Source organism: Branchiostoma belcheri, unplaced genomic scaffold, assembly GCF_001625305.1.
Source record: "Branchiostoma belcheri isolate BF01 breed outbred unplaced genomic scaffold, Haploidv18h27 scaffold72, whole genome shotgun sequence".
Taxonomy (NCBI): Eukaryota; Metazoa; Chordata; class Leptocardii; order Amphioxiformes; family Branchiostomatidae; genus Branchiostoma; species Branchiostoma belcheri.
Window position 1 is genome coordinate 1402314 of NW_017804376.1, and position 18093 is coordinate 1420406.

General features: G+C 38.3%; 1 protein-coding gene across 22 annotated transcripts in view; it reads right to left on the reverse strand.

The window, feature by feature from the left end:
* Positions 1-18093, reverse strand: part of LOC109485058 (peripheral plasma membrane protein CASK-like) — a 150122-nt gene that overhangs the window by 113556 nt on the left and 18473 nt on the right. For all 22 annotated transcript variants that reach the window (XM_019788468.1, XM_019788481.1, XM_019788479.1 and 19 more), the window contains exon 2: positions 16382-16494. In XM_019788468.1, the coding sequence (XP_019644027.1) occupies positions 16382-16494 (113 nt within the window). The remainder of the gene's footprint in view (positions 1-16381; positions 16495-18093) is intronic.

Consider the following 18093-nt stretch of genomic DNA (forward strand, 5'->3'; position numbering starts at 1 on the left):
GATCGCCTTGGTACATATTCTATCAAATTTTGAAAGATGCACGGACACTGGCACTGGCCAGTTAAAAAGCCAGAATGAAACATAAATAAGAGGGCACATGGATAGTAATATTCCATTACAGTCAATACAAGATAAAGAGATGGTTTAGAATGGCTACCTAGAAACATACAGTGACTTCAAAACCATAAATGCATGATGAAACCAGTTATATCATAATCTGAAAAGTTATTATTCGTGAATTAATATTTTGAAATACAAAATAATAATCATAAAATTATGATTCCACAGCAGTACAATGAAAGACTGGATACTACTCTCTTGTCACTATGCTAGGAAACATTTTCTAATCTAATCTTACTTTGTGCCTGACAGTAAGAATTTCTTACCGTAATTCACTGAGACTACCATTCAAATTTTATACTAGTTTACTCACCAAAACCTCATTTCCTAAGCCTTACGGTAGTCCCACTTTAGGACGGACCCCTAACATTTTCACCAGTATAAGACCCTGCATATCTCACAGTACGTGATCGATAATCACGATCTGCACTGCAAGAATTATTTAAAGTAACTCATTGCGATAACCATTCATATTCTATTCTACTAGTAGTTGAAACCTCATTTCCTAGGCCTTATAATAGTCCCACTTTAAGTTTAGGACGGACCCTAACATTTTCTGGTATAAAGACCCTGCACATCTGACAGTACGTGATCGATAATCACGATCTGCACTGCAAGAATTATTTAAAGTAACTCATTGCGATAACCATTCATATTTTATTCTACTACTCGTAGTTGAAACCTCATTTCCTAGGCCTTATAATAGTCCCACTTTAGACGAACCCTAACATTTTCACCAGTATAAGACCCTGCACATCTGACAGTACGTGATCACCAATCACGATCCACGCTGCTCCCATGACCCACACACCTCCTACATAATCCATCCGAGCTAATAACGACAACTGAAACATCGCGTACTGCCCTGCTCCCTCGGTCCTCGTGTATATGTCCCGGACCTACGCACGATGATGGATAAGTCAGCCGTGTGGCGCAATCAGTGCTGGGTGAGAGGTGTCAGTTGTAACGGTGGGGCTGGGATATTATAGAGCAAGCTTACAGGCTATTGTCTATCCATTCTATCTAATGTACTGTACAACTAAAGCAGGCATGGCAAAATTAAGACTTATCATTATTTTCTACAGTCTTATAAATCTCTGACTTACTGATGCTTTGCTTACACCTGTTTGAAAAATACTCTACGTTTCTACGTTATATTATAATAATCTGTATTGTACAAAACAATAGCTTTTATAATGATTTGACATGTGAAAGATTTATTTTTGATCAGAAAAAGGCACCATCTAGCACCTTTGCTAAACATTGCAGCTTTTGCTCTCGGAGAATACAATATACTTAGAAAAGGTCACCAAAGTTTATATACCATTAGATTCTATCAACACGTATAAAACCATTATCAAGAACAAATGCTACCAAACATTATGAACTCACTAAAGTGATGTAGTTACCTACAATGTAAAACAGAATCTACATTCAAGGTTTCTATGATTCTATATCCACCCCCTCCACCCCAGCATATAATCACATATGCATGATCGCATCTTTGTTACATAAGGAACACAGAAAATCAATTTTTAGTACAGACAGAAGCATTTGTGGGCCATACTTCTACACAAATCTTATAAGGCCATGTTGATTTGATTATATGGATGACATCCACGCGTGCATGAATTTTTGGCCGTTTCCAAAAAAAGGCTTCAACCATACTGTTATTCCGATATTCGTACAAAAAAGCTGCAACATGAGCAAACATATACCATAGGCCACACCAATTTAATCTGTTGGTTCTCGGATTCGCCTCTTCATTTTTTTCTGATTTGCAAAAAAAAAAAAAAAGATTCTGGTTCTGAATCAACTAAAAAATGCTCATATTTTGCCCCCAACAGTTGTGGAAAGTCCTTTTCTTCCTAGCTGTTGCAGTGTTTCCATCTATCAATGCAGTGGTTTGATTAAAAGTTCAAAATTCATTGTTTAAATATTAACACAACCTTTTGTGTTGACTTCATGGCTCCTATCATAGCATTTGGGGCTATAATAGGATGCCTAAACCTGTTTTTATTTTTATTTTTTTCGCCCTGTCGCTTCATGTTTTTTCTGACAAAATCCGAGAACCAACAAATTAAATTGGTGTGGCCATAAGTTGCAAAAAAAATATTGGAAAATGATACCAATGTCGTAGAAAGCCAAAATCAAACAAAAAAGACGAAAATGTAAAGAAAAGAATTTGAAGAGTACATTATTCCCCATACTGATTCTCTGTGTCATTTGTTCAACCTTCATAAAATCAAATCTCTTTTTCAGAAGCTATTTGCAACCTGAGTCTATATCTCCCTACATGTATATAAAAGACCTGTAAGTCTTGTTATAAACGTCCTTGGTAAAGCTTATTTATACTCCTAGATGTCAGAATTCATTTCGATTTCACTTTATCGAGTGGAAATAATACCAAACTGCGTCTAAAGCTGAAAAACGTATACCCTGACCTTCAGTAAGGTGCAACGTTCAGTATCGATCGTGAGAAAGGTCTTCAAGATTGGGGATCGCCGTTCATTTCTTCTTCTAGACAATTTCCAAGAAACCAGACTCAGGGCTTAGCCTTGGTCGTGGGTTTCCAATGAAGGAAACTTTAATTAAGATTGAGGTATATAGAAGTAGAGTGGATTCATTCCTCACACTAATGAACATATCTATAGCACACAGCAGTTGTTCCTCGGTAAGACATCTGGAGCCGTGTTGTTCCTGCTTAGAACTTTTATTCAGGCTGTCACAATTAAGACTCAGGATAATGATTTTGCTGTAATGCTCAATTTTTCTGATGTCTGTTCTAGACCAATCTCAAATAGATTATACTATTTTTATAGCTTATTTAGCACACAGCAGTTGTTCCTCGGTAAGACATCATTCTGGAGCCGTGTTGTTCCTGCTTAGAACTTTTATTCAGGCTGTCACAAATAAGATTCAGGATAATGATTTTGCTGCAAGACTTGGTTTTTATGTTTCTTCTAGACCAATCTCCAATTATAGGAAGCTTAATTTGGGGTAGAATTCTCACAAACATTGATTTTTAGGTAATACTGGTAGGTCAGATACATTTACAATTGAGTTAGCACTTGTTTTACCTAGAATATAATCAGGAATATTATACATGGCAGACACAGGCTGCTTGAAATACTGGGTGCCTAAAACTGCAGCTGGGTATCTAATTTTCGACTGTGAATTCACCAGTGCACCAATATATTTGTATACAAAAAAAAAAAAAAAAAAAAATATATTTGTATACTATGTATTTAAATGCACTGTAATTCTGGTATTTGTACACTACTATACATGTACATCACGTTCTTGACATCTATGTCAGAATTTAATACTCAAAATCTTTTTTTATATAAATTATAACTTGTTTAGAATTTTGATGTTAACAGAATTTCAGATTTTCATATTCAGAATTTTTAGAAGTTAAGAGAGGCATTAAAGTTTGTAATTAGGGTTTTCAGCGAAATCTAGATTTTTATGTTTCACCTCACCTCACCTTGAGTTTAGGTTTCCAAAAATGAATTTGGAGCTCAGTGAGACACTTCAACGAGAAGCTATGGCTGCCAGCTTCCCGATGGATACACTTTGCAGCTTTCTTCAAGAAGGCAACTTGTATCGATTCCTGCAATTGACTTGAAATTGCGATTCAAGAACCAATTCCCCTAACGGTGCAGCGACTTGGCTTCCAACCATCAAACAAGTGGTTCGAGTTTTGTTTCCCTCCAGAAAAAAATGTACAACATCTTGAATCATGACCCATAAACTAGCTGACTAAAGAGGATATAATGCATTTGAAAATTTGTCTCATTCACACACAATTAACCAACAATAACCTCACTAAGTTGAGGGCCATGAGGCTATGTTATAATGGAACGCAATTCAAATCATGCCATGCTCAATTTGGATATTTGACAAGCTTTCTGAGGTAACTACTCTGACATACATGAACAGTAAAACCTGTAGTGACGTCAGAAAATCATTCGGGAAATAAGAGTACCCTAAAAAGTTCTGATTTTATTGGATAAATGCAGCAATCTACAGTTTGATGATATCTGAGGTATTCTGGTAAGGCATCTTGTCAGCTTGATCACGGCCAGAACTACGTAGATTTTATCTGTTCTTAAAATCAGTGACGCACTCTTCAGAATACTGTGCATCTAGAAATTTTCACTGTGTTTTATGTTCACCATTTCTATTTCATCTACAGTATAGAAATATATGCTTTGTCTTCTATTTTGTACCTGAAAATGTACATACGATCAAGGAGATTGCGTGACGTATTGTAACCGAGACTAGGATGGAAATTGTGCTGGGTTGGAGGGTCGCTCATGCAATTCTCGGCTTCCTGAATTCCCCCAAGTCCACCCCTAATTCCTGCTGTTCTTTCAGACCTTCAAGTTCACCCCCATTTTCTGTATCTGACCTTTTGACCTCTTGACAACCACAAACGAAACAAAAATGACAACTCTGCATTTTTACTGCCCCACAAAATTCAGGTGCCGCAAACGTAAACAAATTTACGGTACGTTCGCAATATACCCGAGGATCATGATGTCACAAAGAAGTGCGTATGATTCAGAATGATTCCCCACCCATGACACATTGTGCTTTAGAACAGGACCCATCATTGATTATTCTGCGGGCATGGATTTTCACAAAACTGTGCAGAAGATGGATGTTCAAACAAATAAGGTAAGAAGGTATCTATACAGGGTTTGACCTCACTGTCAGAGGTCACCACGGGTTCTCTCTAAGTGTAAGAGGGCAACCTCTCTTTCTCTACTCTACATCGTTCGCCCGTGGCCAGGCAAATTTAATTACTTCTGAAACAACAGTGTATGTATCAGGACTGTGCCATCTAAAACTTGGATGGGGAGGTTCGGTTGTGTTTTTCAAGTACAGAGGAACAGAAGCATTGTTTTGGGTGGCTGAGCGGTCAGTTTGTGTGTATGTTTGTCTAATAGTAGGTTGAGAGCATATGGGTGGGGAAAAGATTGACAGGCAAAATGACAGGAGGTAAAAAAAAGTCAGACCCAGGAAATTGGGTGAACTTGAAGGGCACTAGAACTCAAAGTACTTTTGTGACGTTGAAAAATCCCTTTTTTCAATGGAAAAGGTGTTGTGTAAATATAGTGATCAAGTTATGAAAAAATATTCAATGTGCCAGAGGCCTTCTAGATGAAACAACCCATAAAATTTTCCTTTTTCTGCAAAACAATAACTATTTCATCAACTATTATGATGGGTTTAAACTGTACATAATACCTGTGCAAAAAAGAAATTTGAATTGATTCAAAGTACTCGAATTATGAATTATATAACTTTTATTTTTGGACCACAAGTCCATGCGACCTGAAAATGCTTTACTTTGGCCCAGAGAAAATGTGTGCGTCTTGCAATGATAACACGGATTTTACTGGATATCTTCATTGGCGGAAAAATCTATGGCGCAGAAGTGAAATGACCCTTTTGAAGGACAAAGACAAGCCCTGAATACTACTCCGGAACGGTGCATCGTGGGCTGAATATTTCTTCTTATTCTTTGTCGTCACTTGCGGTCAAGTGCTTGTTACTAGCCTGATTCAGGCTTCTATTTGACCAATCTCTACTCTTTCCTGCCTACTTCCAAAGCCTGGTAGAGGCTACCAGTCGGGGCAAAGGCCACCAAATGGTGCATGCCCAGAGGGCCCAGTCTGAGACCCCTTTGAGTGAGTGCAGCCAAACCAACTGAAAAAGCCTTTTTCTTGGTATGTGTGGATAAATGCTGGCATTTTCCAGCTGGAGAGTTATTTCTATTTCTATTAACTTGAAAAACTGGCTGTTAGGGTTGTTTTGGCTGCTTGGTAGGTTCTAAAACTAATCCCATCTTCTTGTCTTTTGGTGGTCTTCAAGGGGGTCAGAGGTCATGCTGCCAGTGTTTGCATTTGCCGGTGCCAGGTATTGCTGGTCAAAAAGTGAAATTTTTGGCCTAAATGGACAATTTGGAAGTTGGACTACCCTGGTAATATGTGTTTGCAATAGTTGAACACTCAAGTAGGTGATTGTTGACAGCTCAGTTCTTAGATGTTTTCCATATATTCCAATAGGGGCTGGAATTAGTGGGCTGTGCCCTGTCAGTTTGTACCTCTATGAAAAAGTGAGGTAATATATGTTTTTGGTCAGTCTGTCTGATTGTTTTCCTTAGATAATGTACTTGACAGACTCTGTACAAGCTATTTGTAAAACAAACATCAATTAGTATTTTGTGATGCTTCGTTATCTAGCCCCTCCCCCTTTTTCCTTGCAAAAAAACATTGACTTCCCTCACTCAGTAACTGTAAGAAACGGCTGATGTCTTTAACAATTACAACTATTTAACTACTTTTCACAGTTGATACACAAGTTGTTTTGATGTTGACGTCAAATATTAGACATTGCCAGGGACTGAGGTTTTGGAGTTTGTTTGTTGCAAACAAACAAGTGACATTTCACACATGTCTGCTAATCTGTCCTGACAACTTTGTTAATCACCACCTCATTTAACAATTTCCTTCTTCAGCATAGGACAGGGGACTTCCAAACCTCCCAAGAAAACAACAGGAATTCAGAGGTTTCAGGAGTTAAAAGGAAAGTATTTTGGGTTTCCTGAATTTGTTGGAACAACTGAGGATTATCTTTTATAAAGATTAGTTGTCCTGGGTAGTATCAGTAAGATGGTATTTTAGACTTTTCAAACTAAAGTTCAATAACCAAGCATTTCGGGTGTTGTTCTAACACATCATTTTCACTGATGAAGGGCATTGGAACAATACCTGAAACGTTTGGTTATTAAACTTTTATCCAGTTTGAAAAGTCTAAAATACTATCTAACTGAGGATATTGTATGACTAGGACAGCAACTGTGCAGAGTTGGGGAGTTCCTAGGTTTCTTCAACCTCAAGTTCAACCCATATCCTGTGTCTGACCTTTGTGACCACCTATCATTCTGTCTGTCAATCTTCCCCCCACTCGACTCATTCCATCATTTTTACCTCCTAGATCCGAACAAAATTTAACTGGTACAAGGATGCATCTCAGGTTATTTCAAAACATGTTACCATCAAACTTTTGGATCAAACTAAAGGAAAAAGTGTTACACAGACATCCCGCCAAACTTCATCTGACAACTAAACAGCCCAAACCACAACAATAATCTGCTGGTGATGAATAATTCCTACAGGAAGCAGACAGAGCCTGACTCATTTGCGTGAGCAACTCAATACCAGCGGTGTTATGATGTTGGACCAGGCCTGATAATACAGGGCTGGAAATACCAATACATGTACCACCTGTACATGTATATGCAGTTAAAACAGGTAAAATTGGAGCTGTGCAGGTATTTCTGTTGTCTACCTATGCTTGCATCTAACCTGTACTCAGGGCCATGACAAAACCAGCCCCAAACACTTGGGGGACATATAACCAGCAATGGTTAAAAACTGCCTAGTATTCTTCAAAATAGGTTTGGTTGTTTTTTTAATGCCCATGATCATTAAAGACAGCAGAAAACTCAGTAAAATTAAAAATGATGGTTCTAGTACTCAACTTCTAGTAACATTACTTTCAATTTCTATGAACTGACAGTCAAAGAAACTGTAGTGCTGGTAAAACTAGTCTGGTCCATTTAATGTTGAATGTTGCCTACACCAGTTTTGAATAAGTGCAGATATGCAGAAAACAGAATTTCAAGCCCTCAGCTTGATGGAATATCTCCTGGGCTTATCATTCCCATAGTCAGACTATTCCTGCAATTATAAGTTTGGCTGGCAGCCTGTTATGTCAGAATACATCATTATCATTCCTGTGAAGTGGACACCTTTAGGAATGGATACCACTGATTAGAATCAAAACTGGAGACTTGCCAAAGTTTTATCCTGCTCAGTAAGTGTGTTAAAGTTAATTGTCCTGCCCCTAGCTTTGTATGTAAAGAAGTTATAACTAGCTATAGCATAATGATGGAATAACATTTAGGTTCATCTGGACTACATTTTTACCAATGCCAGATAGGGCTGTGTCTGTGTACATAAAGATTTTCAGATTTAGGTAATGCGGACAAGCATTACTGTGGTATTTCTAGAGACATTACTAGCATTGCAATGGAATAACATCAACCTTTTTAGCAATGCCAGACAGTAAAATTCCCTTACACACCCTTTAAGACTTGAAAATCTACTTTTTTAACTATTTGCCTGACAGAAAAATCCCCCTACACACTCTCAAATACTTTGAAAATCTACATTTTCACCATTGCCCGATAGAAACATACCCCTACATACCTTCCAAGGATTTATACACCTACATTTTTTACTACTACACAACACCAAAATCCCTCTACACACCCTCCTAGCCTTTGACGACATCAGACAGTGCATGTACATGTTGTAGTTGAAATTCTGACCCATTCCTTTGAGGACAGGGGCTTCCAACGATGGCCTTCTGAGGTTTGTTCAAGGACAGAACCTTCTGTCATAAAACCCCAACAATCCAAGCCGCAATTATGCCTTCCTAAACTCGTCTTTAACGGGCTATTATGACTTTACGCTCTGGTCATAAGACTTTACAGTTAGTGCCAAAACGTGAATCTTGGGTTTATGAATCTTTTGGGTGGAACTCATCCTTTTCACTGATGGGCATGGTTTATTACATTTCATTCATGGATGCCTTTGAGTCATTCAAAGCAAGCATTGAAAGGGTTTATTCGGTAAGAATCACTGCATAGTAACTTAGGCTGCAAAAGAGAAGCTCTATCTTGATCAAAGTCTCTTCTTCTTGTGTCATCTTCATCTGAAGTGACACATGAATTGATGCTATTTCCAGTAGTTACTAGTGGTATTCAGCTTTGCTACGGATTGCGTATTCACCCAAACATACAGCATAATCTCTGAGACCTTCACCTCCTGTCATTCTGCCTGTCAATCTACCCACGTGCTGTCAACCTACTCTACATTTAAGCCACAGCTAAGCCACCCAAAAACGATACTTCCGTACCTGGAAGTAAAGATAGCCACCGATGTCAGGCAACATGGACACAAGTTGACAAGGAAGCTATTTGGATTGAGCCGAGCCATTTCCCTGTGGGTAGAATTATTTATGACAAGCCCCTCGGCAATGCTTTTACCTCTTTCATGCCGGCTCCTCCAACCAACCTGATTAAAATTCAAGGACCTGCAGCTTATTACCCAGGACTTGAACAGGAAATTTCCAGGCTCGTGACCAATCCACTATGCTGTATTATTCTGAACACTGCACTGGGGCTAAGGACTTCTATGACTGTAAATCACATTGTATCTGTAACATTAGAAATTTGAAATTTCAAACTTCTGTGAAATATCTTTGGGTTTTTGTGACCTTCAAGTTAACAGACCTTCAGGTAGTATTTTGGGTTTTAGTGAAAGTATTAGAACAGTAGTATAAAGTGGATTGTATTATGTAATTCAATTGGGTATTGCATCCCTTCCTGAATTCCTCCACATACCACCCAATTACCCTACACCCAGTGAACGCCTTCCGACCTGACATCTCTTTCCATCTACTGTCAAAATCACCTCCCACCCACCATGCAATTAAGCAATTAGGCATGACCAAGAGACACAAACCCACAACTCAGCCACCCAAAACAATAATATTATATATAATAATTATTATTTTATTGCAAATTCATGCCCAAGGGCTAATTGCAAGTTCAGAAAAAAGCCTTTGGTATAAGGCAACTACTTCTATACCTGGAAGTAAAAAAAAAAGATTTTCTTTCTTACCAGCTATCATCTCAGGGGCCTTAAGTAATGGTTATCATCATATTCCACTTAAATAATCCATCGGCCCAAACTGACTTGGATCTGCCAATACATGTATAACAGCAGAGGAAGATTAATTATCATACAGGATAGCAAGAAAAGAAATATCACTCCCTGGAGAGACCTGGGGGACGTTACTGCAGCTGGGTATTTGCAATCAGATCTACATTTGTGATCAGAGTCAGGGGCAAATAATTACTGTGTTCAGAAAAACTTAGGCTGGAATTATCATCAGGATTTCTGGAGAAAAAATTGATACCAGGAAAAGAAAATTAATGCCTTGATGTAGGACTAGATTTGAAGTGGTGTTTTTGGGCATCAGAAGTTTGATTATCACACAATATACTGAGATGTATGTTTCAGGGGATTGAGGCATCATGTAGTTAGACTCAAAGATGGCTTTTACAGAATCAGCATTTGTTTCAGGAACTGTTAACTCCTACAACATTTGGTTATGGTAACAAAAATGTATTACAACAATAATAGGAAAATATCTGTACAAATACATGTACTACATTTTGCTATCATTGCTTATCTTAGAATAACACATTTTATCTGACAAAAAGTCATACACAAGTGCTTGTCCTACAAAGAATTAAAGGCATTAACAGGTAGAAACTTTGTGTCACATTTATGTATTATGGATAACTTTCCTATTATATACATAATGACTTAAGAGAGGAAGTTCAAGGCTGTAGTTAACAATTCCAGGCATGTCCTGTAATATTTCCGTAGACTTGACTTCAATTTACACAGCAGAGCCGCTTCACATGACAGGCATGGCTGCCTGAGCCTTCTTATTGGCACAGAACCTGGACCATGAATTCTGCACTTGTCAACATGACATGCTCAAATTAGACTCAGCAAGGAACAACTTTTATGACTTGTACTGTAGATTTACAAGGTACAGCAATGTTTCTTAAAATAGAAGAATAGTTTTATCTTCAAGTATAGTAACTGTTAACATAAAGGATATATAAATATATGATGCCTTGCGTTTGTAGCATACTTGAAACTATACTATCAGTAAGTAACAGTACAGAAATTCCGTTGTAAAACAACCAAAAAATACATATGGAAAGTGCTGACTATCAGATTCTTGACTAAAAGCAAGTCTTTTCATGAGAACTTATCTACATACAAATCTGTTTTAAATTAAAATCTCTCTTTAATGTCGTGGACCCTTACAGCTTTAATTTGGAAAACTACAATACTGGTAGTAATACTTTAATCCTCCTTTATTAATTTGATCCTAACCATTATCTGATGAGTGGGCAGAAAGTACCTTACAGCAGAATTGTAAGAGGGCCTGCATGGGGGGGTAGTGATTATGAAAATTAAGCAAAATTTTTGCCGCCAATTACGACTAGATTTGTGGCTAATGTGCAATTACGAATTACGTTGATTTTTGGGGAGGCTGCCAACGGATTACGAAGACTAAAACGGTCCGATTACGCCTTACGAAAAAGGGCATGCAGGCCTCCTTGTAACCAAACTCTCACTATCGCCCCCCTCCCCCTTCTCCATATGCTAGCAGTGTCTGAAGAGATAAGGACGTCCAATATCGCGCAGGAGTATTACCCTCTAGCCCAGGAAGATTTATTGGATTTCACACATCATATTGCGATACGGGCAGGCAAGTAATTTTCTCGCTCTTCTGAGGAGAGCATGCATCAACAATCGGCTGAAATTCGAAGCAGAAATTCGCATCTTCGGGAACTGCTCTCATGCGGAAGAGAGACGTGATATGAAAGTGAGAAGATAGGATGAGGGGGCTAAGACGTGGCTTTGGCTTAAGACAGCCAAGTATTATGACGAAGCCTGTGGAAGAAAATTACATTTCTGTAAATTGTGAAATTTGCAGTGCTTTTATTTTGCAGAAAGAAAGTTCAGAGATAAAACAATTCTGTAGCATATTAGCCACACAAGGAAGACATACTTGCGATGTCATGAATTTGTAAGGGAGTGGTTACCAGGAAAATAAAATCAGTGCAGAAGTTTCAAGATTAATTGTATTGCACTAGTTACATACTTAAAACTGTAAAATATATACCATATATTCCACTGCAAATATACTTTTTATCTTCAGTTCTATCTCAACATATGATATATTGTACATAATAAGATACACCTATAGGTCACAAAAAAAACAACATCTATGCTCGTTGGAAATTTTTGAAAATGCCATAGCATACCACTCAATCACTTATCTTAAGTACAGGTCAAAGTACAGAATGCCTGAACCAGGTGTGCAGAAGCAATTAAGTTGGGCATTTAATATGTTGACTGTCCTGTCTAGTTTACAAACATAACTTATCAAAGCCAAGTGAAATTAAACAGACATAGCAATTCTATAAATGACCTAGTGGTCTAGAGGTTTATATTACTCAAAATAGAAACAGCCATTTAAAACTTCAAAAAGCAGCCACCATGGAGCCCACATTTACGTCTTTCCAAGACCTACCCACATACCAAACATCATCACAATCCATCCAGGACTTTAGCTGACCACAAATATGCAGAAACACACACAAACACAGACTGACAAAAAACCATAGCACCAACATAAATGAATGCATTTACCACTAATAAGTAATACATGCCAAAGCCATAAAACCGACTGTCAATGACTGATTAAATGTTGCCAAAAAAAATGTTTGCACACGTGGAGACCACTTTGTCAGCAAGCAGGCAGGTCAGTTTATGGGGGCAGGTAAATATTTGCTGTTGAAACCAACAAGTGCTGATATGAGAGGATTTAGGAATGCTCAGACATGTTCAGAGGCACATCTGATGCATTCTGGAGGGCCTGCAAGGGGGGGTCCCGACAACGCTCTACGCTGAATTCAGAAACCTCTCGATTACGCTTTACGATAAATTCCAAGTGGCTACAACGCATTACGTACAATAAAACGGCGAATACGTTCTACTCAAAATACGAAAAGCTCTACGTCTACGCTCTACGTAGAATTAAAACGGCCGATTACGCTCTACGGAAAAGGGCTTGCGGGCACCCATTCTGGACTGCATGAGGGAAAATGAGGTTTTTGCTGTGTATCTGTCTCTGTATCTTTATAGCTGGTATAACTGCCCCTTGGCATAACACACCAGCTTTGCACTAAAATTGCAGGCACGCATTTGAAGTTCACTGTTTAAAACAATTCTGTAGTACAATAGAAACAACATATACATGTCATGATATCACACCACAAAAATTAAAAAAACTGTAAAAATAAAAGCATTTACAGTAAACTAAGGTCTTCCTAGCTCTTGACTAATGAACTTGGGACCATTGCTGAAGGTTTTTCAATCTGGCTGATCACACAGATGAGCTGGCAGGCTGGAGCACCTTATCTGCTGTGATGATGTCCATCACCTGCTAGTGGAGGGATGGGGAAAACTGAGCCTGATATCATTATGTTTAATTTGATAATACAAACACCTGCAAGACTTAAAACACATGGATAGAGGGATAGGAACAGAGGGAATAGAAATATAGGGATAGGGGATAGGGAACAGGGATAGAGGGATATTTAGGATACAGGGATGGGAATAGAGGAATAGGGACAGAGAGATAGACAGATAGGGAAAGAATGATAGGGATAGGAGATAGGGAATAGGGATAGAGATAGAGGGATAGGGATAGAGGGATAGAGATAGGCATATATTCTTTTGTGGCAAGGACAGGACTAAAATGTTTTGGAAATCTGAAACCGTTAATGTAGAATAAGTTGGCAACAGGTAGGTTTTTAATGCATAAAACATTCATAATATATAGAATGGCATGTAACATGCAGGTGTGAACATCTACTGTAAATCAATAAACTTTTGCAGTGATGTTATTTTCGCGGCAAGAGGGAAAGGGAGGTGTTTTATATTCATGGTTACAACAATTCTGTAATACAGTAGTCATACAATGAAGACATACATAATTTTATATATAATTGCAGTTTCGTGAATCCTTGGTAGAGAGGTCGAAATGAAAATAAAACCACTGCAAAAATTTCATGAATTACAGTACACAGGTGCAACATAAAGGAACTGCAGTCACAACACAGGTATAGGCCAGGTGGGGACCACACTTTGGTACATGCCAACACATACAGACTGAAATCTGGTCTGTCTACCTGTCTTCCCCATTATCAGCTATCCATCACTCACACTGGGAACAAGCAAGTACCAACGTCATAGCTGTCATTAACAAGTATATCATTCATGAAGGGAGTATAAGAAAATATACAGTTAAACCTGTACAAGAGACCACCTGGCCAATGTGACCTGTGACTCTTTTGGCATCCCCTTTTTTATTTTTCCCCTTGACAATGACACAAGTATTAGGAATCCTGTCTATAATAGTGACCACCTGTCCACATACATTGTAGACTAGATTTTATCAGTCCACGAGGTGGCCATGGTCTTTGGTAGGTTTGACAATATCTACATCAAGCTTCGTTGAACCGGGACGGGGGCCGCTACAAACTTCTGACCTTTGACCCATTGCTCAGTAGCTTAGTGTACAGAACACATACACAATGGCAACCTTGAACTTCAGATAACTAGACTGAAAAATTCCTCCAGGCAATAAATTGTACTGTGTCTAAGAATGAGACTTTTTGTTCACAAGATCACAGAACCCTTTTAGTGCTTGACGTCAAATATAAGCAAACTGCCAGACTGCTATCTCATTCAGACAACCATTAGCTTACAGTTGTCAAAAAGAAACTTTGATATCTCTTTCATGTGGCTGAATAAAAGCTTTCTATTTGGCTTGATATATTTATTATCATTCTGAATGCAACATTAGCAATCATAATGTGACAAGTTATTGGTACTATAAGCGTACATTACTATGTATGTGCAATTGTATGAGCAGGAAGTAAGGTCTTTGATGTGCAAGGCTTTTTTCTAAGAGGATTCTGACATTGCTTAAAGTCACGGGACCCATTTCAGGGCAGCAAACTGGATTTTCTGATCATTTTATCACTGATATCACTGTGGAAACAATTGTATAGTCATACAAGAAAGACATATTCATGTGGTGTCAATTTGAATTCACATTGGAGAATTAAGGGTAAAATATTAAAACAAAACCACCGCAAAAATTTCACATTTTACGGTATCACACAAAAAGTTTGGAACAGTAAGTTAACCACCTTTCCAGCTACCTTTATTTGAAGCACCCTCTAACAAAGAAGTTCCTTGATGGACACTAAAACAGAAAACGTACGAGGCCCACCAGAATTTTATGAGCTGCCGTCCAGCTCTAAATTGGGTACGAGCAATTCAGGAAAGAACGTTGTAAAATCCTCGTCATTATCACAAATTTAACAGTAAAACCCCCACCATTTGGCGTATTAAAACTGCTTTATCAAATGCTAATGTGGATTCTTGATGGGGACTATCTAAAGAGATGGGGCCTGCGGGACTTATGGTACAGCTATCATGCTATTTTATACCTGGGTAATGGGCTAGGAAACCGACCACTGGTCAACTTGACCGACAGTTAAACCACATACACACGAAGGGCTATTAAGTCTCCACGGACGGCCTTGCTAGTAAAGTGACCAATGCTTGAATGTGAGCATTATTACCATACCAAGGGGGAAACCAAAAGTTGATACAGGAATTAAATACAAGATCTGAGAATTTCCAGGTATTATAATTTATAGAATTGCATTCAAGGCATTTTCTTATGAACTCTGGAAATCTTTTGTAGCAGACATGAGTATGTATAAATATACAGAAGTACATCCCAACTTTTGGGCCATTAACATAAAGGAATCAAAATTTATGATAGAACATCAAATCCTGTACTAAAATCTCAAGAAATGAACTCACACAAATAGAAAACATGCTGTGCCTGCAAAAATGGAATAGCCCCAATTCTACAGAACATACATCAGTGATGTCAGCATAAATGGACTAGCCCCAATCCTATAACTGTCCCAGTGAGGATAATAATAATAACAAATGGTTGTATATATCTCTTGGATGGGCCCTAACAACTTACAGTCTCTATATGCATCTATTTTGTTTTACTGTTAAAGGAAAGCCATTAGGAGATGGTGGGTGATACAGATGACAAATACCATCATAAAAGGGTTTGGAATAATACGGTAGGATTTGGACTGCAATCGACTGATCCCTACTGTCTATCACTATTAGCTGTTCAACCAATGGGAGAAGGGCAATTAGCGGTTTGACCAATGAGAAAGTAGCTGCATATAGGTCACATATCGGCATTTTCAAAGTTTCCATTTTGCCTTTCTGCATGTTTTGATACAGTTGCGCAAGGGTCTATAATACATGCTTTTCTTTTATTTTACAGGTGGGGATTATTACCCATGCACTGTAATATGTCAAAGGTCAATTCCATTTACAGTGCACTGTAAAGTTTGAAATTTTCAGTATTTTTGTAAGGTGTTGAAAAGCATACACAAGAGGTTTTACCGTACCTTCTGTGCTGAGGCCAGGACTGGAGGTAAACTTTGCCACATCCACGATTTTCACAGCAAACTGCTGTCCGCTCTCTCGATGGATGCATCGTCGTACAACACTGAACGGTCCCCTGAAACAGACAAACAAAACCATTACACTTTCAGTTAGTTACATTTCCTTCAAAACTTTTGAGCTGAAACTTTTAAACGCTCAACCAATTAACTCCATAAATATCTACTTACGTTTCCAAGGGATTTTATATTTAACTGTTATCACATTGAAAATTTTATGGCCTGCTAAGCGGTCGATCCATTCAAAAAAAAGTCTAGGGTCAGCAGGTTTTTGCTATGGTCAGTCTGGGACCCGAAAACACAGCAATTTTTTTTCCAAGGCCTTAATAGGGAAATCCTTCACAGACTTTCTACGAACAAACTTCATATACCAACTATCAAAAACATTTACAGCGATTACATTTGTACATTCCATTCACAGTCGATTTGTACCAAGGTAACCACATTTACCTGTTAGCTCCCATAAACGCCTACATTTCTACAACAAGGTTAGATGTCGATACAGTAGTAAATGTCCAAGTGTGTCTGCTACACTATGATAAGACATTTTATTGACAAGACTACCCCCCAGATGGATGTGCTATCTAATAATAAAAACCTGGAGGGAAGGCAGACATCATAAAACAAATGCGTGTAATCGATATATTCAACTCGTAGTTGTACCGTGTAGATGTAAATGTGACCAGACAGTATAATACCAGTAATGTCTTCAACTTCAAGTAACTGTAGATTTTATGACTTTTTTTAATGAAAACTTTGAAAATGTGTGAAAAGGGACATGAATAGAGATAAGATACATTGACATTCTATAGGAAACACAATGTACATGTTAAATACATTTTACATAATTACTCCAAATATCTGCTTGGAGATTAGATAATTAACAAGAAATCAGAGATTTCAGAGTCAGACTTCCTGTGAAGTATTTTGCATATTCATGACCTTAAAGTCCACCCCATTTCCTGTATCTGACCTTTTGACCTATCATCCTGCCTGTCAATCTTCCCCCACCATTGTGCTGTCAACCTACTTACGAGTTCACCCCAGTTCATGTGTTTGACCTTTTGACCCACCATTCTGCCTGTCAATCTTTCCCCACCCAAGTGCAGTCAACCTACTGTACCCAGACAAACATATACACAAACCCATAACTTAGCCACCCAAAACAATACTTCCGCACCCAGTAGTAAAAATCTTAACTGTTCTGGTCACGGAAGGGAAGCTGCAGCCTTAGCACTGATCCCCTGTCTATGCTAATAATGTAACTAATATAACACCAACGGCATACTAGAAAATCCTGGGCTGACCTCGCTGAACTTTCCCCTATCTCACAAACCCAGCCCGGCACTAAAAGATGTCAAATTTTTTAACAACCCAGATAAGAGAGATGAGATGGCTACTCATCACCTCAAAGTGTCAACTGATGGGACCGCTCATCCTTAGAACTTTAACCCCAAAACCGTCACCTGAGCTTATCTTACGGCAGTGTATGACTCCAGTGAGAGAAACTAAATAGGGTACCCGCCAATTGGTGACAATTTGCCAAGACCTACACTGTAAGGTAGTGTACTCAGTATGTTACACTGTGGGACTATATAACTTGGAATAGATGGTCACATTTTGGCTGATAACACTGGGACGTTATGAAAAGAAGATGG